At 47.8% G+C, this 27,948-nt stretch overlaps 2 protein-coding genes across 6 annotated transcripts in view; one reads left to right on the top strand and one right to left on the bottom strand.

Moving 5' to 3' along the window:
* Window positions 1-237: 237 nt before the first annotated feature.
* LOC123367969 (transmembrane protein 178B-like) lies at window positions 238-27,683 on the top strand. 4 transcript variants are annotated; one of them, XM_045012366.1, is made up of 5 exons: window positions 244-886; window positions 17,098-17,211; window positions 19,417-19,554; window positions 25,795-26,083; window positions 26,368-27,683. In XM_045012366.1, the coding sequence occupies exons 1-4, from the start codon at window positions 508-510 to the stop codon at window positions 26,037-26,039; spliced, it is 876 nt and encodes a 291-aa protein (XP_044868301.1). In that variant the 5' UTR covers window positions 244-507; the 3' UTR covers window positions 26,040-26,083; window positions 26,368-27,683. The 4 variants fall into 4 exon arrangements, with proteins under 4 accessions (XP_044868303.1, XP_044868301.1, XP_044868302.1 ...); XM_045012367.1 differs by having other exon boundaries at window positions 26,363-27,683; XM_045012365.1 differs by having other exon boundaries at window positions 246-886; window positions 25,795-27,683.
* The window catches only part of PSMC3 (proteasome 26S subunit, ATPase 3), a 42,805-nt gene continuing 17,025 nt past the window's right edge, over window positions 2,169-27,948 (bottom strand). The window contains exon 13 of one of the 2 annotated variants that reach the window (XM_045012362.1): window positions 2,169-2,572. The gene's annotated coding sequence lies outside the window, so the exon portion shown is untranslated. Of the gene's footprint in view, window positions 2,573-27,008; window positions 27,183-27,948 lie in introns of those variants that run through there. The other variant, XM_045012361.1, reaches the window with a different exon arrangement.

Raw genomic sequence — 27,948 nt, 5'->3', positions numbered from 1 at the left:
GGCAGCGTTTCAGGCGGCGCAGGCTTGGCTTTGGGAGCCGGGCTGAGACCGTGAGGAGCGCGGACACGGAAGATGATGCCCCGGGATTTCCTTGAGGGGGAGACCGTGTTTAGGGGCCTGCGGGCGGGAGGTACCCAAAGGCCGGGGCACTGAGCGCCGGGCCGCTCGCCCAGCCTGGCCCTGGAGCAGAGCGCACGTCGCGCGGTTGCGAAGCGGCTCTTCGGCAGCCAGAGGTTCCCTGCCCCGCAGGCGTCGGACTTTGGTGGGGCGGGAACCCGGCTGTAGCCTCGCGCCGCCCGGGGCCAGGCTCCCTCCGGGACCGACGGGGCCGTGGCCCGCTCCGGGCGCCCCTTCAGCGCCCCAGGGCGGGGGTGACGGGCCAGGCTGCCCTGGTGGGGGGCGGCCGCCAGCCGGGGCCCCGAGCACGGGAGGCGGCCACCAGCCCGGCTGCCGGGGACGCGCTGCCGCCCGCCCGCCCAGCCGCTCCCCGCCCCCGGCGCGGGTAAGATGGCGGCCGCGGCTCAGGCGCTGAGCGGCTCGGGGCTGCTTCTGGCCGCCGCCGCCCTCGCCCTCCTGGCCGTGGCCATCGGCACCGACTCCTGGTACCAGACGGACGCGCGGCGGCACCGCGAGCGCTGCCGGGGCTTCGGCCACAAGCGCAGCGACCCGCCCGGCTCCATGTCGGCGCCCAGCCCGCACCTGCCGCTCCGCGCCCGCCCCCCGCGGGCCCTGCTGCCCGGCCACCCCCCGGCCTCTGCCCCAGCCCCGGCCGCCGCCGCGCTGGACTCGCACTGCGGCCGCCGCTTCAACTCCACCGTCTCCGGGCTCTGGAGGCGCTGCCACCGCGCGGGCTACGAGCCAGACAGCGAGGAGCTCATCCGGCAAGGTGCGGGGCTGGGCGCTGGCGGCGGGGAGGAGGGATGGGGGGTCCCGAGACGGGGGTTCGGGGGGGCTGGCAGGGGGCTCTGGGGTCTCTGTCCGGTGGGGAGGAGCCCGCGTTGCCCTTTCCCTGGGCTGCCCCCTGCCGGTAACCGGGTCCCTTGTGGCTGAGCTGAGCAATTCCCGAGGCTGGAGCAGCCGCTGTCCGCGGTGCTGAGCCCGCCTCGCTCCCCATTCAGCCCCAGGCAGCCGGCGCCGACCGGCCGGAAAGAGCCTTTGGGCCGGGCCGAGGGCAGAGCCCCGGGCGGTGGGTGGTTCATCCTGGCGCGGGCGGCTCAGTCCGCCTCGAAGTCGGTCTGTTCCTATGCCGCAGGGTCTGTCACTGTCCCCCCTCCCTCTCCCGCCTATGCAGCCCCAGGCCCAGCTCTGCCCCCTCAGCCTCTCACCTGGCTGCACCTGCTTCTGGTGCGGGGGTGGCTGCAGCGCCCAGCTGCTCTGGCCCGTCTCTTGGGGGGGACGGAAGCAATGCCACTGCCTGGGGGGTAGCAGCTCAGGCAGACAAGGAATTGCAAGGGGATTTGACACCTTCCCCTGAGGCATTTCCTATAGGGCAGTACCCTAGCTGAAGGGGAGCACTGGTGTCTCCAGGGGACCAAGCTCACAGCCCTGGCCAGGAGTCTGTGGGCAGCTGTGGCTTTTCACAGCCCGGTAGCTTTAAAAGGTTGTTAGTTATATATTTATTGGAAGGGGTGGCACTGCAGATGCCTACCCCATGTAGCACTGCTACCGCTATGCTGTTGTCTTGGCCAGGCCTGGGTCTGATCAGGGTGCTTCCCTCCTTGTAGTTGAAAACAGGTAGGCAGCCCAATTTGTTCTGCCGGGCTTTTCCCAGTCTATTTTTTAAAGTCCCCACCATTGGAACTAGTGCCATGGTCCTGAGGAGACCCTTCCATATATCCCCTAGAGGGATCCCCCCCCATCAACCTACAAATTTGCTTCATTGGGTCAGTATCTTTTTGGCAGCTAATGGCCAAGGAAAGAGTGAAATATTCCAAGCATGGTCTTACCTGAGCTGTAGAGAAAGGGCCTAGCCCCTCCTATTATATCATGTGAAACTTTCATGTATTTTAATAGGTATGTGCCCTCTCCCACTGCATGATCATCCCTCTACTATGACCCAATCTCTATGGTGGGTATAGAACTTTGATCCTGCTCCACCAGCACAGGCCCCTGCTACCTGAGTTAAGGAGATTATCCTTTAACAGGGCATATGACACACAGTTGAGCAATTGTTCAAACATTATATTTTATTCTGATAGTGCAAACAGTGTGCTGTCTGACTTAGACAGGTATGAAGACAACCCCTATCCCAGGGTGCTTACAATCCAGATAGACAATCTACGGAGTAGTTACAAAGTGGGATACAACAAAAATTCTGTTCTGAAGAGCATGATTTACCGACCCAAGAGATATTTATTAACATGGACGAGTAGAGGGTGGGAGGAAAAGCTCCTTGACTTAGGCACAAAATGAAAATAAACAGCAAAAACCAATTGTTCGAGTAGTTTTGATTGTGTCCTCCAGCTGTGGTTCAAGTCCCCATAGCCCCTGTACAACAGAAGATGGAATGACTCACTGTGGAGCTGGACTTCATCTCTGAATCCTCTCTAATGTGCAGCTGTGGCTCTTGTTCCTAGAAATGCCATTACCAAATAAATTAGCTTCTTTCTCCATTTAATCTACCAGGATCCATTTTCATTTATATTTCCATGTTGATTTCATTCCACTAAAAGGCAGTTCATTAGTTTCATTTTATTAATTGACCTTGTCATTTTAAAATGTCTGCCTCTGTTTCTGCTTCCTATTGAACCATTCTGCTTCTACTGAAATTACTAGAGTTTCTATCCCTCAAAAAAACCTCCACATTACTTCGAGTCTCACTGTATTCTTTTTTTAAACTTTGCCAGGAGTCCATTCCCATCAGCCAGAAAAGCGCAGGGTTGGTTTTTTTTGGCACAGGAGTGTGGTTCTCTGTCTAGGGCTTGATCCACCTACCTCTTTACTCATGGAAGTAAAGTCATTCACATGTGTTAGTATTGCAAGATCATGGATTTAAATGGATCTGGCTCTTTTCTCACTGTTTCCTCCTCATTCCCTGCTTTGCTCACAGCCTCTCCCTGCACCCAACTTTCATGTGGCTACAGTTTGTGTCAGTCAGTCAGTCAGTGGGGAGATGACTTTGTCATTGTGCTCTTTGGTCAGGGACATTATTATGTGTAGGGAACTATAGGCAAACATTTTCTCTTGTTAAGGTCTGCAGGTTGTTACAATTTATCATTGCAAGGCTCTCTTTCTCCTTGCTTTGCAACGAGCCCAAATCTGAAACCTAATGGGGACTACTAATTGATTTATGAAAAAGAAGAAATTTCAGAGGCCTGCAGAGACAGAGGAATAAATGACCTTATAAGATTTCAATAGAGATTTTGTAAAAGATTTATTAAGGAAGCAGACTAGGAAGGGGGAAATCCATTGGTTCAACTCCTTATGGGCCTTTCTCAAGGTTTGAATAAACTAAGTTCACCCTGTCTTTATCTAATTATTTACCTATTACTAGAAGACAAAAACCGATAACAGAAATAATATCCGGTAATTTGGATGTAGTAACTTGCATTATTACATGGTAATGTGATTTTTATAGAGACTTTCAAGCATCTCAGCCTTTACAGATAAGAATTTAAGAACATAAATGTACAAATAAGGTAGAGAACTGAAAACTATCATGAGCAAAATTTAGCTTAGGAAATATTTAAACATAAGAGGGAACGATAATGAGGGATTGTTTTATAATGCTTTTATTAAATGCCCAAAAAACCCCCACACCTTTTCAATCATGAAAAGATTTCTTGGATTAAAAAAATCCTGATTAAGAGGGGAGGTGAAAGAAGCAATATAAAATAAAACAAATGGAGAACCTGATGGCAATGCGTGCAATCAGGAAATGGAGATAGCTTCTTTTAGCAGTTAAAGAGATCAGTGGGGAAAAAACCCCTACGGACAGCAGAGTTAAAAGACAATAAGAAGTTACTTAAATATAATCTGGAACAAAAAATCCTAGCAATGATATAGGACCATGTAAAAAAGACTGGGGCCTATTTTATAGTGACTTCCGTCGACCAGACCAGGCTTTCATTTTGCTGAACCAGCTCACTCACTTCCTTAGTTAGTTCTGTCTGAACTCTCTCAAGGAATCCAGGGAAGCAATTTCCAGCAGTTAGTTTTATTTTAAGCCTTCTTACCAAACAAATAAAAACTTTGCAGACTCTTCCCTCAAAGTCTGTGCAGGCTAACTGGTTGCTTCCCCAACTCTGACCCTCATGCTAGTAACTTTTATTAAGATGTCCTGGCACTTGCCTCAGAGCCTCAGCAGTAATGGACTCCACATAGTCTGCCTTCTGTCCATTTGGTTTCTGGAGCAGTTGCTCTCTGCATTAGCACCTGTAGCAGTGTATTGGGAGCACAGCCCCTGATCCCTCAATTTTCTGGAAGATATTGCAGTTCTTTCCTCCATGTCCTGCTCTTTTTCATGTGCAGCAGGCAGGGCTAGTTAATCAGTTAGCTAGCTAGCTAGCTGCAGGCCTCTGACCCCAGAGGAATGGTACCCCTTATACTTTCACAGTCCAATATGAGAAAAGGAAGGTAAAATTATCAATCATTATAGAGAAAAGGCAGTAGTAGTAAATACATATTTTTTTCTCTGTACTTAGAAATTAGCAGGAAGATGTAAGTGATATAAAGTTATAATGAAATACACCACTACCTCAATATAACGCCACCCAATATAACACGAATTCGGATATAACATGGTAAAGCAGTGCTCCGGCGGGGGGGGCGGGGCTACGCACTCCGGTGGATCAAAGCAAGTTCAATATAACATGGTTTCACCTATAACGTGGTAAGATTTTTTGGCTCCCAAGGACAGCGTTATATCGAGGTAGAGGTGTACATACTATCCCATCAGTAACGAGGGAGAATGTTAAATAGCAACTGTTAACATTAAAACACTTTAAAAGCTGCAGGACTGGTTAACTTGCACCCAAGGGTATTAATGGAACTGGGAGAGGAGCCCTGTGAACAATTAATGTTGATTTTTAACAAATCTTGGAACACAGAAGATTCCAGAGGACTGGAAAAGCCAGCACAGTGCCAACATTTTAAAAGGTTAAACAGGATTACCCAGGAACTATAGGCCAGTTACCTGGACATAAATCCCAATCAAAATTGTGAAAGATTTATATGGGATGCAATCAGGAAAGAATTAAAAAAATGGTAGAATGATTAATCCAAATAAACATAGTTGTATGGAAAATGTCTTGTCAAAGAAACTTTATATCTATATTTTAAATTTTGAATGTATAAGCTGGGAATATCAAGCAAGAGTAGGGGCTGGTATTTCCTGTGTATATGGTATCAGTGAATACTGTGTTTACTTCAAAAAGGATGTTGGAAAACTGGAAGGGGTTCAGAAAAGAACTACAGAAATTATTTGAGATCTGGAAAACATGCTTTATAGTGAGTGACTAAACAAGCTTAATCTATTTAATTTATCCATGAGAGGGTTAAGAGGTGATTTGATCACAGTCTACAACTGTCTTCATGGTGAAGAGATTTGTGATAGTTAATGGCGCTTTAATCTAGCAGAAAGAGGCAGAACATTATGCAATGGTTGAAAGCTGAAGCTAGAAAACCTGACTAGAAATAAGGCACAATTGTTTAACAGTGAGAGCAATTAACCTTTAGAGTAATTTACCTAGGGATGTAGTGGATTCTCTAACACTTGCAGTCTTTAATTCTAGACTGCATATCTTTCTAAAACATACACCATAGCTCAACCAGAAGGTATGGGCTTGATGCAGAAATTATCAGATGAGGTTCTTTGTCCTGTGTTATGTAGCTGGTCAGACTAGATCAGGGGTAGGCAATCTATGGCACATGTGCCAAAGGCGGCATGCAAGCTGATTTTCAGTGGCACTCGCACTGCCCGGGTCCTGGCCACCAGTCCGGGGGGCTCTGCATTTTAATTTAAATGAAGCTTCTGAAACATTTTAAAAACCTTATTTACTTTACATACAACAATAGTTTAGTTATATATTATAGAAAGAGATCTTCTAAAAATGTTAAAATGTGTTACTGGCACGCAAAACCTTAAATCAGAGTGAATAAATGAAGACTCTGCACACCACTTCTGAAAGGTTGCCAACCCCTGGATGATATGATCATAATGGTCTCTTCTGGTCTTAATATTTACAAACTTCAAATTCACCTTTAGGGAAACACTTCTTGATATAGTATCTTCTGTTTCCACCCTACATTTTATAGGACTAGAGTAAATTTTAAACCCTAAGGGTATGTCTACACTACAAGAGTAGTTCGATTTAACTTAGGTCGAATTTGTGGATTCGACCTTATGAAGTCGAATTTGTGTATCCACACTAAGGACACTAATTCGACTTTGTGAGTCCACACTAACAGGGCAAGCGTCTACATTGGCAGCGGTGCATTCTGGGCAGCTATCCCACAGTTCCCGCAGTCCCCGCTTCCCATTGGAATGCTGGGTAGAGCCCCCAATGCCTGCTGGGGGAAAAATGTGTCGAGGGTGGTTTTGGGTAACTGTCGTCATTCAACCGTCACTCCCGCCCTCCCTCCCTGAAAGCGCCGGCGGGAAATCTGTTTGCGCACTTTTCTGGTCAGTGATAGCGCGGACGCCACAGCACGGCGAGCATGGAGCCCGCTGCGATCATCGCTGCACTTATGGCCGTTGTCAACTCCTCGCACCTTATCGTCCACCTCTTCCACAGTCAGCTGCTGAGAAATCGGGCGAGGAGGCTCCGGCAGCGCGGTGAGGACATGAAGTGTGAGAGTGGGGTGTGCAGTGAGTGTGCAGTGAGGTGGCATGGTGCAGTGAGGTGGCATGGTGGCACGCGAGCAAGCTCGTAGCATGTCCGAATACATGCCGTTACCCAGGAGGAAATCCGCTGGGAGGAGACCAGCTCACCCTTCATGCGGTCGGCGACTGCCACAAACAGCTGGGTCGAATGCCGGAAGGGCTTCGTCCGCTCGATGTAAAAGGCAAGGGCCCTGCGGACCCTACTGGTATGGTGGACCAACCATTAGAGCACGGACAACACGACAGCGATGTTCTACGTGAACAAGCAGGGCGGAGCCCGCTCCTCCCTCCTCTGCAAGGAAGCGCTGCTCCTGTGGGACTTCTGCGTGACCCACTCAATTCACCTGGAAGCGTCCTTTCTTCTGGGAGTGCAGAACACGCTGGCCGACCATCTCAGCAGGTCGTTCCTCTCCCACGAGTGGTCCCTCCGTCCAGATGTCGTGCACACAATCTTCCGGAGGTGGGGGTTTCCCCAAATAGACCTATTTGCCTCCAAGGAGAACAGGAAGTGCCATCTGTTTTGCTCGTTCCAGGGTCACTCGCCAGGCTCCCTGTCGGACGCCTTCCTTTACTCCTGGAAGGATCACCTCCTCTACGCCTTCCCTCCGTTCCCACTCGTGCACCGAGTGCTACAGAAGCTTCGGAGGGACAGAGCCCACGTCATACTCGTAGCTCCGGCCTGGCCGAGGCAGCACTGGTACACCCTGCTGCTCGAGCTCTCCGTTCGGGATCCCATCCCCCTTCCGTTGTGGCCGGACCTCATCACGCAGGACTTCGGCAGACTCCACCATCCGAACCTGCAGTCCCTCCATCTTACAGCTTGGTACCTGCGTGGTTGACCCACGCGGAGAGGGACTGTTCGGCGGCGGTACAGCAAGTCCTGCTAGAGAGCAGAAAGCCTTCCACTCGCTCCACCTACCTTGCGAAATGGAAGCGATTCGCGCTCTGGTGTGACCAACGAGGCCTCAATCCCTTCGTAGTCCCTGTCCCTACCATCCTGGACTACCTCTGGTACCTTAAGGAGCAAGGTCTGGCGGTCGCCTCCTTGAGGGTACACCTGGCAGCAGTGTCCGCCTTTCGTCCATCTACGGGAGGTCGGTCCGTCTTCTCCAACCAGATGGTTTCCCGCTTCCTTAAAGGCCTGGACCACTTGTACCCGCCCGTGCGGCATCCTGCCCCGACCTGGGATTTGAACCTCGTTCTGGCCAAGCTTATGGGACCGCCCTTCGAGCCTCTAGCCACGTGCTCTCTGCTCTACCTCTCCTGGAAGACAGCCTTCCTCGTCGCAATTACATCAGCGAGACGAGTCTCTGAGCTCTGTGCTCTAACGGTTGGTCCACCATACACCGTCTTCCACGGAGACAAGGTGCAGCTTCGACCACACCCGGCCTTCCTCCCTAAGGTGGTGTCGGCCTTCCACCTCAACCAGGAGATCTTCCTCCCGGTCTTCTTCCCGAAGCCGCATGCCTCACCTCGTGAGCAACAGCTTCACACCCTGGACGTCCGCAGGGCGCTTGCCTTTTACATCGAGCGGACGAAGCCCTTCCGACGTTCGACCCAGCTGTTTATAGCAGTCGAAGACCGCATGAAGGGTGAGCCGGTCTCCTCGCAGCGAATTTCCTCATGGGTTACGGCATGTATTCGGACGTGCTACGAGCTTGCTCGCGTGCCACCATGCCGCCTCACTGCTCACTCGACGAGAGCGCATGCCTCGTTGGCCGCCTTCCTGGCCCATGTCCCCATCCAGGACATCTGTAGAGCGGCTACCTGGTCTTCTGTCCACACCTTCGCCTCCCACTACGCGTTGGTGCAGCAATCAAGAGACGATGCAGCCTTCGGCTCCGCAGTCTTACACTCCGCCACGTCTCACTCCGACCCCACCGCCTAGGTAAGGCTTGGGAATCACCTGACTGGAATGCATAGGAGCAATCACTCGAAGAAGAAGAGACGGTTACTCACTGTAGTAACTGTTGTTCTTCGAGATGTGTTGCTCCTATCCATTCCAGACCCGCCCTCCTTCCCCACTGTCGGAGTAGCCGGCAAGAAGGAACTGAGGAGCGGACGAGCCGGCTGGGGTATATAACAGGCGCCATAGCGGCGCCACTCCAGGGGGCGCCAGCCGGCCCGACGGAGTTGCTAGGGTAAAAATGTTCCGAAGAGCCGTGCACGCGCGGCGCGCACACCTGACTGGAATGGATAGGAGCAACACATCTCGAAGAACAACAGTTACTACGGTGAGTAACCGTCTCTTCCTCAGCAAGCAGAGTAACCTATGACTGTCCAGTCTCTTTACAGAGAAGCTGAACCTGCCCCTGTTTCACTTACTATTGACTTTTTTCAGCGGTTACATACCCCGTTCACCAGGTTTCCCCCCTTCCAACAGACGTTTAAAAATAAAGTTATCGGAACATTTTTAATTAACAAAGTTTTCTTTACTAACGAATTCGCGTTAAAGGGTTCAAACAGGGACGCAGACTATGGTGGGTACGGTGTGCAGTGATGTACAGACCGCTTCTACACTCGAGGACTGACAGGCTCCTGCTCCTACAGCGGTCTCTGGGGGGAGGACGGTTACAGGACGGTGTGCAGGAAGGGGTGGGTTTGCAGGAAGGGGTGAGGGGTGTGTGGGAAGGGTGAGTAGGTGTAGGGGGATGATGGCTCTGGCTGGGGCTCAGGGCATCGGGGAGGTTCATGGCTAGGGTGGAAGGGCATGGTAAGGGCAGCCTGCCTTGCCATTTGTGGATGCCAGGCGTTCGGACCCTGGGGCAGCATACACCTCCCAGACTGACCTGGGGCAGCAGACACCTCCCAGAGTGACCCGGGTGCCTAGTGACTGCACTCTGTGTGTGACCTGCTGTTGATCCTGCCCCCATGTCTGTACCCTGGTAATGGTGGCTGTCCTATGCAATTAACAAACCCCTATCTCCCCATCACACAAAGTCTTCTGCAAAGAAACATGACGGAAACAGTAATGAACAGCAAACTATTTTTAATCTTCAACTACACAGTTGGGGGATGAAACTGGGATTTTGGATCGGGTGAGCCAGGAAGGGAAGCAATTCTCATACTTTAGGGAATGAGAGCTGTTTGGTACATGAGCGCTCTGCTTGGGTGGAGTGACAGTTTTCACGGCCCCTAGCGCCTCTCCTTCTTGTGATTTTGGGTGATGGGGGAACAGGACTTTGTGGTGGGGGAGGGCGGTTGCAGATACAGATCAGGGGGGCTCTCTGCTCCTGCCTGCGGTCCTGCAGAACATCCACAAGGCGCCGGAGCGTGTCCGTTTGCTCCCTCATTAGTCCAAGCAGCGTTTGAGTCGCCTGCTGGTCTTCCTGCCGCCACCTGTCCTCCCGTTCGCTGTGTGAGCGCTGCTGCTGAGAGAGGGTCTCCCTCCACTGGCTCTGCTGGGCCGCCTCGGCTCTGGAGCAGGCCATCAGTTCAGCGAACATCTCGTCCCGAGTCTTTTTCTTTCGCCGCCTAATCTGCGCCAGCCTCTGTGAGGGGGATGCCGGGGCAGTTCGGGAAACAGCCGCAGCTGTGTGATGGGAAAAAGGAAGTGATTTCCTTGCAAAGATACATGTTTGCGAACACTGAACACAGTCTACTCAGTTTCTGTGAACAAGACCATACAGGGCACCTATCTCATGTGCTCTCAGGACAAGTTCGAATTTTTGGCATTCGCTTTCATTGCCTGGGGTCTTGCACTGGAGATCGGACAAGCGGGGCAGGACAGCAGAATCCGTGTAGCAGCCAGGCCTGGTAAGCCGTAAACTTTAGGCTGCTTAAATGTTAATGGATAGCAGTGGCCTCCTGCTGCAGGCAATCTGGAAAGCATAAAGTCTGACCCCGTTCCAGCCCCTCGTGGCTGTCCCCAGGAAAGATCCCTGTATGCTTTCCCTCTGCAGCCTCCAACACGTGGCTGTTAAACGACGGTCATTGTTATGCAAAGGAAAAGTCAAGCATTCACAATAGTAACATTACATTAATTCCCCTAATTAGATGCAGCAGTCGCCGAGCGAGATCACCCTGAGGCGGGTCACTAGGACAAGTCAGAGAGCGCATGCTGCGTGACTCCCTGCACAGACCAGGGCCCTATGCTGCCATGCTGGTGGAGGCAATGCTCCCACTATACCTCAGGATGGCCTGGCGCGGAAGAGTGTGCTTCCACGGAGCACCTAATAAGGCACCTCTCCCCAGGAACTTCCTCCGTAGGCTGTTCGAGTACCTGTACGAGAGCTTCGTGGAAGTGTCCCAGGAGGATTTCTATTCGATCGCTATATGTATTGACCTTCTTTTCGTTTAGTTTTTATTCCTGATTTAAAAAAAATAAATGTTTATATGTTTATAGCACTTACCGACTGATCCTTCCCCTGATTCAGAGTCCGGGTTAACGGCCGGGGAGGGTTGGTAGGGGATCTCTGTGAGGGTGATGAAGAGATCCTGGCTGTCGGGGAAATCAGTATTGTAAGTGCTGTCGCCTGCCTCGTCCTCCACAAACCCTTCCTCATCTTCCCCATCCGCGAACATCGCCGAGAAACTGCCCCTCGACACTATGCCATCCTCAGAGTCCACAGTCACTGGTGGGGCAGTGGTGGCAGACCCACCGAGAATGGCATGCAGTGCCTCGTAGAAGCGGCATGTCTGGGGCTGGGCTCCGGAGCGTCCGTTTGCCGCTTTGATTTTTTGGTAGCCTTGTCTCAGGTCCTTGATTTTCACGCGGCACTGCGTTGCATCCCGGCTGTATCCTCTGAGTGCCATGGCTTTGGAGACCTTCTCGTAGGTCTTTGCATTCCGTTTTTTGGAGCGCAGCTCCGAAAGCACAGACTCATCGCCCCACACAGCGATCAGATCCAAGACTTCCCAGTCAGTCCATGCTGGGGCCCTCTTTCTACTTTGAGATTGCATGGACCCCTCTGCTGGAGAGCTCTGCATCGCTGCCGGTGCTGCTGAGCTCGCCCCGATGTCCAACCAGGAACTGAGATTCAAAATGGCCAGACAGGAAAAGGAATTCAAATTTTCCCGGGGCTTTTCCTGTATGGCTGATCAGAACATCTGAGCTCGGACTGCTGTCCAGAGCGTCAACACAGTGGTGCACTGTGGGATAGCTCCCGGAGCTACTAAGGTCGATTTCCGTCCACACATAGGCTAACTCGACATAGCCATGTCGAATTTAGCGCTACTCTCCTCGTCGGGGTGGAGTACCGAATTCGAACTAAAGAGCCCTCTAGGTCGAACTAATTAGCTTCCTGGTGTGGACGGGTGCACGGTTAAATCGAATTAACGCTGCTAAATTCGACATAAACTCCTAGTGTAGACCAGGCCTAAGAGAAAAAGCAATGGACTTAACATTTTGAAACCAGATGTATATGGGATTTATATTCTAAAAATATTTAAACCATCCAGTTTAAATAAAGAGCTGGTGTCTTTGTTTTAATCAATGAAGTTTTAGCAAATGAATCCTTAGTTCAGATCCCTTGGGACATAAGTGATCTATAAAGCAAGCTATAGTCTTAAATTTTATATTTATATACTGAGATAAAAATGTAAAATTGCTTCTCATATATATGTGATAGTACAATTATTCTTTACAGTAGTCTATCTAAAATAGGTTTTACCTTTGACAAACCCTGCCTAACTGAATGTAGGAGGTAAATCATAGTGTTTGTTTTGGGGCCTATATTGCAATATCTGTTTACTAATGTGACACTGATTTTTATAAGACTTGATTAATTTTGATGTTAGTTTTATATAGAATTTCTAATTGTATATTGTATTATAGCTAAGGCTACGTTTTAGTCAGGTATTTTTAGTAAAAGTCATGGACAGGTCACGGGCAGTATACAAAAATTCCTGGCCTGTGATCTGTCCATGACTTGTACTATATACCCCTGACTAAATCTTATAGAATAGAATTTCTAATTGTATATTTGTATTATAGCTAAGGCTACGTTTTAGTCACGGGTATTTTTAGTAAAAGTCATGGACAGGTCACGGGCAGTATACAAAAATTCCTGGCCTGTGATCTGTCCATGACTTGTACTATATACCCCTGACTAAATCTTGGGGCAAGGGGCGGCCCGTTGTTGCTGGGTTGGGGGCCTGGTGGTGGCATGTGGCCTGGGACCCCCGTTGCTACTGGCCCAGGGGCCGCCTGAGCTGCTCAGGTGGCCCCTGGGCCAGACACACCGGCCACTGGAGTAGTCACGGAGGTCCCGGAAAGTCACAGAATCTGACTCTGTGACCTCCATGACAGACTTGCAGCCTTAATTATAGAGTCCATAAAAACTCACACCAAGAAGCTAGATCTATAACAGGGGTGGCGAAACTGTGGCTTGTGAGCTGCATGTGGGTCTTTTATGGTTAAAGTGCAGCTCTTGGAACCTCCAAAGCCCTCCCCTTTCTCCACCTACTGGACTGGAGTGGGGAGCTTGGGATCTCTGCCTGGTGGTGGGGTAGGGGCTTCTGCCCTGCAGGGAGGGGAGTCTTGAGGACTCAGCCCCGTGGGGCACACCTGCTGGGGCTCCTGGCTTTAGCAGGAGCGGGGCTGAAGCCCGAGTCTCGGCTGGTGTCTCCTGCAGGGTTGAAGCCCCAACAGTTGTGTCCCAGCTCTCGAATTTATGAAGATTGTCGTATGCGGCTTGGAGGGTCAGTAGATTTGGCCAACCCTGATCTGTAAGGTGTACACACTAAAAATTCAACCCTACCATATAAAGTGTTTAGTATGGTAAATATTAATAATTGGATATGTAATCAGTGATTGACAATGATGATTGGAATTAGTTAATTAGATACCATGATGTGGAGGATGTGGCGTAAGTACTTAATTCAGAGCTGTACAAATCTTTTGTGAATGAGACCTGATCCCATTGAAGTAAATAAGAGTTAGATTGAGTTCTGGGAATGGACAAGAGGCATCCATACAGTGAAATCCCCCATATTACCTCTCTGAACTAAGTCTTTATTAACAAAATGCAAATCTTGTTCCTCTGTCCTTGTTGATGGGAGCTGTATAAGGACTTAGAGAGGGAGCACACTCTGGAATCTCCCTCTTTAGTGTGGTTTTACAAATCTACATACTCAGATTCGATTCTAAAATAAATTAAAATCAACAGTTTTTTAGCATGTGGGAAACTGAGACCACCTCTCTCCCATCCCCTTCTCAATTTCTAAATATCCCGGGACTTAAGAGGGCCCCCGTGTACTTGCCTTTTTTTCCTTGTGAAGCCTGTCCCTCCCCCAATACCCAGTGGAGCCAGGTCTGTGCTGAGAAGTTACTGTCCCAATGAATCTCATTAGAGAAGGAAATCATAAGAACATAAGATAAGAATGGCCAGACTGGGTCAGACCAATGGTCCATGTAGCCCGGTATCCTGGCTCTGACTGTGGTCAGTGCAAGATGCTTCAGAGGGAATGAACAGAACTGGGTATTTTAGAGTGATCCATCCCATTATCCAGTCTCAGCAGTTGGAGGTTTCAGGACACCCAGAGCGTGGGGTTTTGTCCCTGACTGCCTTGGCTAATAACCATTGATGGATCTATCTCCATGAACTTATCTAATTCTTTTTCAAATCCAATTATACTTTTGGCCTTCACAACACCTCCTGGCAACAAGTTCCACAGGTTGTCTGTGTTGTGTGAAGAAGTACCTTATTTTGTTTTAAACCTGTTGCCTATTAATTTCATTGGGTGACCCCTGGTTTTTGTGTTCTGTGAAGGGTAAATAACACCTCCCTATTCTTTCTCCATAGCATTCATGATTTTATAGATCTCTATCATATGCCCCCTTAGTCATCTCTTTTCTAAGATGAAGAGTCCCAGTCTTTTTAATCTCTCCTCATATGGAAACTGTTTCATACTTGTAATCATTTTTGTTGCCCTTCTCTGCACCTTTTCCAATTCTAATAGATCTTTTTTTGATATGAGATTATCAGAACTGTATGCAGTATTCAAGGTGTAGATGTACCATGGATTTATATAGCGGCTTTGATAATTTCTGTCTTATTATATCTCTCTTTCCTAATGGTTCCTAACATTGTTAGCTTTTTTGACTGCTGCTGCACTTTGAGTGAATGTCTTAGACAACTAGCCACAATGACTCCAAGATCTCTTTCATGAGGGGTAATAGCTAATTTAGACCCTATCATTTTGTATGTATAGCTGGGAACATGTTTTCCAATTTGCATCACTTTGCACTTACCAGCATTGAATTTTATCTACCATTTTGTCACCCAGTCATCCCAGTTTAGTGAGATCCCTTTTGTAATGTTTTACAGTCAGCTTAGGCCTTAACTATCTTGAACAAGTTTGTATTGTCTGAGAATTTTGCCACCTCACTGTTCACCTCCTTTTCCAGCTCATTTATGAATATGTTGAACATCACTGGTTCTCATTACAGATTCTTGGGGACCCCACTATTTACCTCTCCATTGTGAAAACTGACATTTATTCCCGCCCTTTGTTTCTTGTCTTTCAACCAGTTACTGATCAATGAGAGGACCGTCCCTATTATCCCATGACAGCTTAGTTTGCTTAAGAGCCTTTGGTGAGAGACCTTACCAAAGGCTTTCTGAAAGTCCAAGTACATGATATGGACTGGATTATCCTTGTCCACATGCTTGTTGACCCGTCTCAAAGAATTCTAATAGATTGATGAGGTATGATTTCCCTTTATAAAAGCCACATTGACTCTCCCCCAACATATTATGTTTGTCTATTTGTCTGATAATTCTGTTCTTTACTATACTTACAATCAATTTGCCTGGTACTGAACTACTCTTACTGGCCTGTTATTGCCAGGATTGCCTCAGGAGCCTTTTATTTTATTTTATTTTTTTAAATCAGTGTCACTTAGCTATCCTCCAGTCATCTGGTACAGAGGCTGATTTAAGTGATAGGTTACATACCACAGTTAGTAGTTCTACAATTTCATATTTGAGTTACTTCAGAACTTGGGGGTGAAGATCATCTGGTCTGATGACTTATTTATTGATTTTGTTCCCAGATCTCCTCTATTGGTACCTCAATCTAGCAGAGTTCTTCAGATTTGTCACGTAAAAAGAATGGCTCGTGTGGGGATCTTCCCCCATATCCTCTGCAGTGAAGACAGAGGCAAACAATTCATTTAGTTTCTCTACAATGACCGTGTCTTCCTTGAGTGCTCCTTTAGCACCTCAACTGTCCAGTGACCCCACTGACTGTTTGGCAGGTTTCCTGATTCTGATGATTTTTTTTGCTGTTTTTGTGTGCTTATCTTCAAATACTTTCTTGGTTTGCATTATTATACTTTCACATTTGTTTTGCCAGAGTTAATGCTTCTTTCTATTTTCCTCACTAGGATTTGACTCCTAATTTTTAAAGGATTCCTTTTTGCCTCTTTTTCCCTGCTTTTAGCCATCATGGCATTTTTTTGGTCCCATTTTATTTATTTGGGGTATACATATAGTTTGAGCTTCTATTATGGTGTTTTTAAACAGCCTCCATGCTGTTTGCAGGCATTTCACTCTTCTGGTTTTTTTTAATTTCTGCTTAACTAGCTTCCTCATTTTTGTGTAGTTCCCCTTTTTGAAGTTAAATGCTATTGTGGTGGGTTTCTTTGGCATTTTCCCTCCTACAAGGATATTAAATTTTAATTACATTATGGCCACTGTTACCAAGTGGTTCAGCTATATTCACCTTCTGGACCAGATACTGTGCTTCACATAGAACTAAATCAAGGATTGCCTCTCCCCTTATGGGATTCAGGACAAGCTGCTCCAAGAAGCAGTCATTAATGGCGTCTAGAAATTTTATCTCTACATCCCTTTGAGAGGTGGCATATACCCAGTCAATATGAGGATAGTTGAAATCTCCCATTATTTCTGAATTGTCTGCCTTTGTAGCCTCTCTAATATCCTTGAGCATTTCACAACCATTGTCACAAGGAGCTGAGCAGGACTGTTTCCTAGTATGCTTTTGCTAGTGTTTTGTTCACTCCCAGGCAATGGGGCTGCCTTCTCCCTCAGTGACTATTTCACACTCACCTCCTCCCCTTTTAATCCCAGGTTACACTTTGTGTGCCCATCCTGAAACTCACTACTCACAGTCCCTTTTTTGGTTACACTTGCTCTGTTGCTGTCCTATTCATTTGCTGGCTTGAGTTAGTGGGTTAACTTTGAACTAAGACCATCATGCGTCTGGCATGCTAGACTGGCAAACTCTGCTTCTTAGGACAACAAAGGGAATGTGGCACTTCCTAAAGTCAAGCTAGGTACAGACATTGCTCTTTCTGTCTCTTTCAGGAGTTATTCAGCGCTGCACTGCTGTGAAGTACCATTACACCTCATCCTCTCTGCCACGCAATTTACCCATCAATATTACCAACATCATCCGGCAGGATGAGTGGCATGCTCTCCGTAAGTAATCCAGACTCTTACCAATGCCATGCACCTTTACTAAGCAGGGTACAAGCATATTCAGAATCTTTCATATCTAGGTCACTGCTATGACTTCAGTACCAAATGGGGCACTGATTCAGAGATCAGTGAACGGTATCTAGTGCCTAAATCAGGGGTAGGCAATCTATGGCACACGTGCCAAAGGTGACACGGTCCTGGCCACCGGTCCGGGGGCTCTGCATTTTAACTTAAATGAAGCTTCTTAAACATTTAAAAAACCTTATTTACTTTACATACAACAATAGTTTAGTTATATATTATAGAATTATAGAAAGAGACCTTCTAAAAACATTAAAATGTATTACTGGTACGCGAAACCTTAACTTAGAGTGAATAAATGAAGACTCGGCACATCACTTCTGAAAGGTTGCCGACCCCAGGCCTAAATGAACCTTAATCAGGGAGGCTGGAGACAAGCAAAGTGACCCAAGTGTAGAGGACATTTGGAGTGGCTACTGCAGGGGCCATATAAATTGGCAATAATGTTGCAGATCTATTAGGGTGTGATGGAAGTGTCACTGCAGTTTATTGGATAGCCTCACAGCAGCTAGGTGTTGGTCAGACTCGATGCTGAAGCACAGATTAGTCCTATTAGGTCAGGGCTGTACACTTATTTGATTTGTACAGTGCCTGCCATGCTTTCTCTCTACATCCCAAATGGTGTGTAACCTCTTTCTAGCTCCCTAACTCTCATGACCTCTCCTCCCAGAAAGCATGCTAATTTTGACTCTTCCACAAGCCCATCCTTGCATCCTCCTGTTGCCAGTTCCTTCCTACCCAAACCCCTGGGCCTAGTCACCTGCAACACACGTAAAAGTGCTCCATTCTATCTCCGTCCTCACCTACTTCCCCTATTTGTCCTATCCATTGCCTTCTGGAGTTCCCTTCCTGGACTTCTGAGGATATGAGCTACTAGGCAACCCAACTTCCCCTGCTGGTTTCCACCCTTTATAACTTACCAGCACAAGTTTAGGTGACTTTTTATCCAATTAATGCAACATGACTGAGATCATGCTGTAGCCTCACACATCTGCATGTCCATGTAGGTGCTGCACATGGATGCTGTCACAAAGAACTATGGTTAGAGAGACATACAAGAAAATGCCATAGGGCTTGACAAGTCTGTAGGCATATGGCTCAGAACACCAGATTCCTACATTCTGGTCTAAATTTTCAAAAGTGCTTAGTGATTTTTGGTGTGCCCAAGTTGAGACATATTAAAGGGGCCTGCTTTTCAGCAAGTGCTGAGCATCAGTCCTTTGAAAATAAAACCTTTTTAAAGTGATGCAAGTTGGGCTCCCAAACTCGATCATTTTTTAAAAGGTAGCCCTCTGCTCCAGCAGGATCAGAGACAAGTAGGTGTACTACAGTGAGGAAGAGAGGAGCTGAGACCCAGATAGCATTACCCAGTGTTCCCGATGCTCCAGTACACAGGGAAGACCCCATCCATTTCCCCACCTCCATTTGAGCTCAGGAAAAAGAAACTGTCGGGAGAAGTCAGCCAGAAACTGAGTTGGTGGCAGCAGTAGAAAGAAGCAGAGACCTCAGACCTCATCAGTGTTTGGATTTTTTTATTTTATTTTATTTTTTTACAGCTTTTACTATGGACATTCTCTCCCGTTTTGATTAGCTGTTTGCTCCAGTCCTCTTCCTCCCGTTCCCTCAGTCTCTTCACCTCAGTCTCACTACACCTGCCCTCAATACTTTCCCCTTTTCCTTTACCCCCCTCCTTTCAGTGTCTCCTTTCCTTTGCTTTGTCTCTGTCTAGCTAATCACCTCCCAACAACGGCAACAAATAACCCCAGTGTAATAAAGTAACAAAAAAGTTGTGGTTTTAACATGATGTTTGCAAACCATCAGAGTGCTTGGTATGTTGTATCCCTTCCACCCATCACCCTCTGTCCAATTTGTCTCTTGCACTTCAGGACAGTGTGTAGTTCCCAGCACAAAGGGGCCCTGGTCTCAGAGTGCCTAGACACTACTGTAATGCAAACAATTTCTTTCTAAGAGAGTGCAGTATGGGAAGCCCACCAGGGATACTAACTTTCAGGACAGTAGACCTAATAATCTCAATGGATTGTGTCTGTTCCCTCTCTCGCCTCCCCAACATCCTGTCTTGGTGTCTCCTTTGTTTCTTCCCCTTTTGCTCCTCTCTCTCCTCAGATCTGCGGAGAATGACAGCTGGCTTCATTGGCATGGCAGTCTCCATCATCCTGTTTGGCTGGATCATTGGTATGCTGGGCTGCTGTAAACAGCACGAGCTCATGCAATACGTGGCAGGGCTGCTCTTCCTCATGGGAGGTGAGAGAGTTTTTCTCTTCATTCTAATATCAAACTTTTGATCGAAAGCATTAGAGTGACATCCCAAGCATGCAGAAGTACAATCAGCCCCATCAGCAAACAGCACAAAGCCATTTATTAATGCAAGAGTTGATGTAACATGGAGATTGAAATTTTAGACATGCACGGCAGGAGATGAGTCAGGTTTCTTCTTTGCATCTGTGTCAGTGTAGATCTCACTGTAGGCATGCATGCAAGATCAGAGTCTTCTGAGTAGCAGTATCCATCAGGGCTGTGCATGTCCCCTGTGCCACCTCATGCTCCTGCACGAGGGTATAAAGGGTGGGGCAGTAATGACCCTCCCTCGGTTCCCTCTTGCTGGCCATGGAAGTGAGGCAGAATCCAGTGACTGCTCGACCTGCTACACTCTTAAGAGACCTTAAACCAGTTCTTCCAGTCTGGTGTAGAATTCTGTCCCCACACTTTCTCTAAAGGACATTTCTTGTTTTAAAAAATGGCAAATTGATGATCTCCATGTACAGCAAGGCAAGGGGCTTAGTGCCAACCACCATACCTCATGGCAGAGTCCACTCAGGATTCAAACCCTACCCATCCTGCAATGGGTTGATCCTCCTCAAGGATGGATACAGACGAGGCTTCTTCTGCCTAGGAGAGCTACGTCCTGAATAAGTGCTTTGTGTGCAAGTCCTTCTCTGCCAGGACCCACAAGTCCAGGGAAGTGGGGCTCAAGCTACATTTGCTTGAGCAGTCCATGTGGGTCACTCTAGTTGTTACAGTCACCTCTGGGTCCAGAGTGAGGATAGATAAGCCAGTGCTCATTCAAGGACTTAACACACTTCGGGATGGGGCAGCGGAAAGGAGAACACTGGCAGAGTCGGTGCTGAACACTTCAGTGTGAAGACAGACCTCAGCAATGACAACCTCAGCATGGGCACAACTGCAACAGTCCTGGCACTGATTAAGTCAGCACAAACAACTCCAGCTCCCGTACCAACTGCCCTGACTCAGGGAGCACAGCTAGCCCCTGTGCCCACTCAAAAAAAGCATACCAACTTGTGTAGTTGGTCTAAGCATCCATGTAACTCTGACTGAGGGGAGCTCTCGGATGGAAGGCAAGGGAACACCACTTCAGGGACAAAGCTCCTAATCAATCATGCAGAACAAGAGACCCAGTTGCAATGATACTCATGATAGAGCTGAGCAAGACGCTCAGGTATGCTCTGGAGATATCCATATCACTCCCAGAGATGTTCCCAATACTGAAGAGATGGCCAGTACCAGCCTTGTACCATTACTGAGTATCACTCTTGAATGAGGTGAGATATTCCTCCTCCCCATCACTGATGTAATTCTTCTTGCCAGCACTGAGCAAAAAGCCCTATCTCCTGTCATCGGAGAACGACCCAAGGAGGGTATCTGGGAGTGCAAACAGCATGGAGGGGGCACTGGGCCAGCCAGCCCTAATGTGGCCAATATCTGTACGGCATGCCATATTGGTCTTACTGACAACTGTCCTCCCACATGTCAAGGAGCAGATCACCTTCCTGCACCCCATGCTCTCCGGCAGCATTTCTGGCTAGGCCAACCACACTAGAACCAGACATTGCCCTCCAGAAAAGGAGACTAGAGGACAGTCCCCAGCATCCTCCGACAGCAGACAAGGCGGTAACACTAGCATTTGCCTCAGCAATAGAAGACTTTAATACCTTCCAGGACCTCCTGTCCTGAATGGTGGAGACCTTGGACATTGAGACTAAGTTCATGTAAAGAGTCTCACAAACTGTTTGATATCCTGAGTATGATGACTCTTGCCAGCATTGCTCTCCCTATTAATGAAAGGATCCTAGAACTGGCGAAAGGGCTATGGCAGATCCCGGCCACTCTTCCTCCCACCTCCAGGAGTGTGGAGAAAAGGTATCAGGTGCTGCCAAAAGGTTTTGAGCACTTCTATCCTCACCTAAACCCAGGGTTATTGGTCATCTGCAGTGCAAGCGAAATCAAAGTCTAAGAAAGGCACTCCTAAGAATAAGGACCCACGAAAGTTAGACGTGTTTGGACAAATGGCATCTTCATGAGGTGTTGCTTTGGGTGGTGAATTACCAAGTACAATTACTCCATGTGGGAAAGAATAGCAGGGATAACATGGATCATCAAGGAGAAGCAGATGGTTCATGAGAACATTGCTGCAGGTAGCTATGGATGCCTCTGATATGACTGCAAGATTGATTGCCACAGCCCTCATTACAAGACAGGTCTGCTGGCTCCAGGCACTGGGCATACTACAAGAAGTACAGGGCGTGATAAAGGACATGCCTTTCGAAGAAGTGGTGCTCCTCACCTAGTGGACAGAGGAAGTGCTCCACTTCCACAAGGATTCAAAGGCCTTATTAAGGTCCCTGGGATTTACATATCAGCTCCCTACAGAAACTCTTACAAATATGAACCCCACCAACTGCAGGGGAGGTTGTCTTACTTCTAGGGCCAACAGCTGGAATATCAGCTGCAGGGGATGTCCATCTTCCACCTCTTTGGCCAACTCAGCTTCCTCTGAGACAGCAGATTTGATGGGAGGGTTGAGAGTCACAACAGTGCTGATCGAAAGTCTGTAACTACTTCAGGAACTACTTTGCCCCATTCCAACAGGCCTGGGTGGCTGTCACAGCTAACAAACAGCATTAGACAACATTGCCCAAGGCTACCGTGTACAGTTCCATTCACTACATTCTGCCTTCCCCATCCTGTGACCTTTCTCATAAGAGCCCGTTCAAACAAAAATGACCTCATTGTTTCATCTGGGAACCATAGCTGAGATACCATGGAAATAGAGGTATTTCTTTATCCTGAAGAAGAGAAGGGATCTTTGTCCTATTCTAGACCGGAGACAGATTCAGGATGGTAACACTTGTGTCCATCTCTGCAAGCCCAGGACTGGTTCATGGATCTCAACTTGCAGGCTCTGTACTTCCATATACCCATCCAGCCAGCGCACAGGTAGTATCTAAGATTCATGGTGGGGACAAACTATTACCAATACTAGGTGGTGCTGTTTGGATGCTTTGCGGCCCTGATAGTCTACACAGAATGCCTAATGATAGTAACAGCACAGCTCAAAAGAAAAAGCATCCACATCTGTCCTTACCTAGACAATTGGCTGATTAAGGGTGGATCTCAGCAGGAATCTGCAGCACAGCTGAAGTACATCATCCCTTTCCCTATTCTCTCATCTGGAACTCCTAAGATATGTCTGAACGGCACACTCCTGTTGGTGGGTTGTGGAGTACAGACTCTATATGCCCTCCCACCACAGTGCAGGCAGTGAGACACTGCTCAGGAAAGTAGAGTAAGCACGCGCCTAAACCCTATTGGTACATACCCTACTTGCCCAAGCAGTGCCTCCCCTATATTGCTGTTTTTAGCAGTGTAGTGTCCCACTGCCTTCATGTTCCTGGAGTCTTTCCCCACCACAGGGAAAGGCTCCAGCAGTGAGAAAAGGCTCAGTCAGGGGGAGAGGCTGTGAGGAAAGGCTGCAGCAGTTTCCCATTGTTAGAGCCTTTCCCTGCTTTCTGCCCCCACTCAGAGCCTTTCACGGACACGTGTAGCTACACACCACAGTGTGGACACGGCCTGCTTTTCACAGCTGTGTGTAGCTGCATATATCCTATACACTGTTGCTACTGGTGTGCAGTGTAGTTGAAGCCCTGGTGAACTATGAAAAACAGTCTCTCATCCCATCACAGACAAGAGTTCGTAGGAGCCCTGATTCCAGTTTGGCAAGAGCATCCCTTCCTGAAGAAATGCTCCTGCCCCAGCAATCACTGGTACTTGACTGCAACTGTATAAATGTTTTTGGTGCTGCTAGACCATACGTTGGCCCACATGTACATGACACTGCTTAGCAGACTTCACCTGCGACTGTTCAGCCTTTGTTTCAGGTAGCTGTATTCCCCAACAAAACAGCAGATGAACAAGATGATGCTGGTCCTATTGCAGGTTGTCACAGAACTGAGCTGCTGGAAGGAACCTGAAAAATGGGCTTGGAGGCGTTATTCTGAACCCCTCCTCCCCGACTACTTGAATCACACACACATCAGGTACAGATTGGAAGCCTACTGGATCATCTACAAGTGCCAGGAACTCAAATCCTAGAGAATATGAGGTTCTACATCCATGTACTGAAGCTCACAGTCAGGCTAGCCCACATGGCCTTTCTATCTGTTCTTCAAAAACTCCACAGTGGAGATCCTAATGGATAACACCTTGTGATGCACTACATAAACAGATAAGGAGCCATCTGCTTGGCTCCTCACTGCCTGGAAGTCATCGGGCTCTAGCCATGGAGTCAACAGGGATAATCCTAATGGGTCTTCACCTCCTGAGTGTCACCACCAACCTAGTGGATTTTCTAAGCAGAGAATCAGTAATCACTTATGAATAGTTGTTTTATAAATTCCAAGACCAGAAGGTACCATTGTGATCATCTGGTCTGCCCCACCTGTATAACACAGGAGATAGACCTCTCCCAAAATGATTCCTATAGTGTAGCTTTAATCTTCATTTAAAAATGGTCAGTGATGGAGTGGTGTGGCAGTCCCTCATTGATCTGATATGCCTATGTTGCACCTTCTCTAAAAACCACAACATGTGAAAATTGGTAGTTTAGGTCAATAACTGGGGTAGGGGATTTGAAGCCATGTCAACCAAGGTTTCTGAGAGAATATGGTGTGGAAAATTAATTATTTTCCAGGCTGCAAAAGTCTTCAAACTTTTTTTAAGTGGCCAAAAAAAAGGCAGGAGGAGATGTGCAACATAGTTTACTAGCCTCGTCGAGCTGAGATATAGGGCACAGTGCAAAATTTTGTGGAACAAGAAATGTTCGTTTTTGAATGAGAGTAAGATTTGGCAAGCTCCAGCAAGTTTAGCGCATTGCTGAATAGGGCAAAGGCAGAGCCCTCTGCTTCCTTTAAATAAATTTATCTTTTACCTAGCAATGAGATCTTAGCATAAAACCTGAACCCCAGAAAACTGGTCAGTGGAGAAAATGAATGTTTGCTTGTAGCAAAAGGCTCATAAGATGACATTTTACCTTGTCCCTGAGCAGAGAAAAAGGGCCAGACCTAGGCTACAAGTACTTCCTGAGCTGGGAGGCAGTAGCTTGCCTTACTTAGAAAGTCTGGGTATCTGCTCTCCTCTGGTCCATTCAGGGAACGGAGTAGGCCACTGTTGGTAGTTGAGTCCAAGACAGACAGTCCCACTGGAGGCTGAGCAGCACAATGGCCTGGCTTCCCAGCATGACGGTTGGCTGGCGTGAGATGTGTCACTTTAACTCCTGGCTTTCCAACACTTAGGTTCTGGTATTTAAATGACCTATCCAGGATGTGTATGATGGTGGCCACAAATTTGTTGGTGCATAAATATTCAGCACAAATGTGTGCCAGGTGCTTTAATAGTGAAGGCTGAACTTTTACCAAACCAAGACAGGCTTCCTTTCAGCTGGTTCTCTCTCTGGGAATGGGTGGAAGAACAGCTGAAAGTTTACTATGCAGGCCTACCTAGCTTGATTGAACTTTTGGTGAGCTGAGAGGGTAAATAGCATGTTAGCTGAAATGGGAGGCCAGATTTCTACAAAGAGCACTGAGAGGATTAGGAACATGGGCAGGAAAGAAGTCAAGTTAGCAAAATGCAGCAGAGAAATAGAGAAAATTAATCTGAAACAGCTCCTGGATGGTGGGGCACAGGTGAGACACAAGTGTAGGCGTGAGCACTAAGGCCATGTCTCCACTTACTGCTGCTCCGATCGATGCAGTGTTGTTGATTTAGCAGGTCTGGTGAAGACCTGCTGAGCACTCTCCCATCAACTCTGGTACTCCAGCTCCCAGAGAAGAGTAAGGTAAGTCTGCAGGAGACTATCTTGTGTAGACACTGCAGTAAGTTGACCTAAGCTACATCAACTTCAGTTACGTTATTCACCTAGATCTTGTCTACACTACTGGGGTAAGTCAACCTAAGTTAAGCAGGTGAGGGGAAGCTAACCTGAGGAGATAGAAAATGAAATGCACTGTAGTGGAGCTGAGGGCTGCATTTTTTTTTTCCTTCCCATGATTTCACTGTAAAGAATAAAGGGTTATCAAGAGTCTGAGACCTGGCACTGCCTGGGGAGGGAGGAAGGAACCTATGGGTACAGCTGCAGTGCTTTGCAGGCCTGGTCAAAGGCTGCCTATTCTTTTTGCTTTTCTCCTGCAGGTACATGCTGTATCATCTCACTCTGTACCTGTGTGGCTGGGATTAATTTTGAGTTGTCTCGCTATCCTCGCTATGTCTATGGGCTGCCAGAGGATATCAGCCATGGCTACGGCTGGTCCATGTTCTGTGCCTGGGGCGGCCTGGGACTTACTCTTTTGGCTGGATTCCTCTGCACGCTGGCCCCCTCGCTCAATGCCTCTCGTACTGCTGTACAGAAACCCAGACAGGAAAATGGAGCTGTGTGACCTCAAAGGGTGCAGGAGAAGAGACTCCAGCAAGCACAGCCTAGGTAAAGCTGTGGTTTAATAGTGCCATGGAGATAGCATTTCTGCGCCATTGCTGAGGGTGGTACACACTAGGGATGTTAAAGGTTTTTGGCCAAGTCCTGTGGCAAATACAAACCTGTGGTTCTCCTGCTACAGAATTTGTCTTAGACACAGACTCTACAACAAGCTGGGGTTGATGTCTTACTGACTTGCTCATTGATTTAAGAGGGGAGTTTTTCTTTTATATGCAAGGGATTAGCTCCTGTTTATTTGAAACACTAACTGCAGCTCTTTTGTTCTAGTCCAGTTGTGGAGGATTCTTGTCCATTATAAATGTGTAGCTGCAGAGTTTGTGTAACACTGGCAGGAGACTGAACACCCTTCCACCTGGCTTGGCCTCTAGCTGTTTGGTTCAGCCTTCCATTGTCCAAAGGAGCCTGGAGATCCAAATAGTGGTTAGGGCAGTTCATCCATCCTCAGTATTGATAGATCTGCTGCAAAAAGTGAGGCTCACTCCCCTCTTATGTAATGTGGGCTGCCAGTGGCCCCTACTGAATGTGCTTGGAAAGACAGCAAGAGTTAAACAAACCAGCACTCCCCTTCTGGGAGTTGGTCCTCTGGTCTCCGCATCAGGCCCTTCCTGCAGCTGAAGTCAGTCACTTCTTTGAGTAAGCAGCAGCATCTGCCAGCTAATGAACATGACCCTAGGTATGAGTGTGTGCAACAGCTAGGACCAATAAGCTACAGGCACCATTCAGTCACTGTGGAATTGTTCCACAAGGAGACAGAGTGGCAGTAGTTTCAGCTGCTGGGCTCAACCTCAAGGACCCAGCCTACCTTCTACCTGAGGTACAACTCCTCACTGCAAGCAAAGAGCTCTCTATGAAAAGAGTGATAAGCTTAGAGGGAAACACATTGCCAACATGAAAATGGAGCAGTCACAGTAGCTTGTTGCAGTATATCCAGAAGATTTATAATTTATTTTCCCAAGAAAGCTTGGCTTATGCTCATTTCGTACACTGTCCCTGCAGAGGCTTTATCCCCAGTTGTCTGTCTGGAATGTGGGATACATCAGCTGTGCACAGTTCAATCACAAACCCACAGCTCAGTTGATACCATGTCCTGTAACCAGCAGAGAACAAATAACATTTTTTTGGAGGAATGGATGGTGAGCAGCTTGTAACCCACATCAGCACTAGGGCTAACTCAGGAACATGAGCCAAGCTACTGCCCGATAAAGTTCTCTTTCATACATACCTCCTGCTGCTCCCCCACCTCCCCCCACAAGGTGCACAGGCAGTGGGACAGGGATGTGTTTCTCTAACACAACTGAATGGCATGTAAGATAAGCAGTGCTAAAGTCAGTGTATTTATAAAGTGTCATTTTTAAATGGAGGCTGTGATTCTCAACTGGCATTAAAGTACTGGAAAACTTGTTTATTGGATGGATTGATGAGTTTTTTCCCACAGCACTGCAGAGCAGTAATTACTCACTCCACCTCACGCCGTATACAATAGTCATATATTAACAGGTTGAAAAAGGGGTGCAACAGCCACCATGAGGGAAGGATCCTGCGTGGAATTAGGAGCAAGAAGTTAAGAACGTTCTTTTGCAAAGTAGAAGTAAAGAGAGGCTTGTGGTATGGAACAAGTACATGACCCTAACAAAAGACTGCTAAATCCAGTGTAGAATTGGACAGGCTCTGCTTAGCTGTTTGCCTCCACTGGCTGCAGCAGTGAAAGAATTGTAGATGTGTTGAGGACCTTTGGCCTGCAGCCAATGGTTGATTTAGATTACATTTACAGCCCCTAAATTTATTATTCCCTGTCACTCCTACTCCACAGCAAGTGGCTCTAAAACATAAGCAATTACTCTCACCCTAGGATT

This window comes from Mauremys mutica, chromosome 4, assembly GCF_020497125.1.
Source record: "Mauremys mutica isolate MM-2020 ecotype Southern chromosome 4, ASM2049712v1, whole genome shotgun sequence".
Taxonomy (NCBI): Eukaryota; Metazoa; Chordata; order Testudines; family Geoemydidae; genus Mauremys; species Mauremys mutica.
This window is presented reverse-complemented; position numbering and strand designations above follow the sequence as displayed.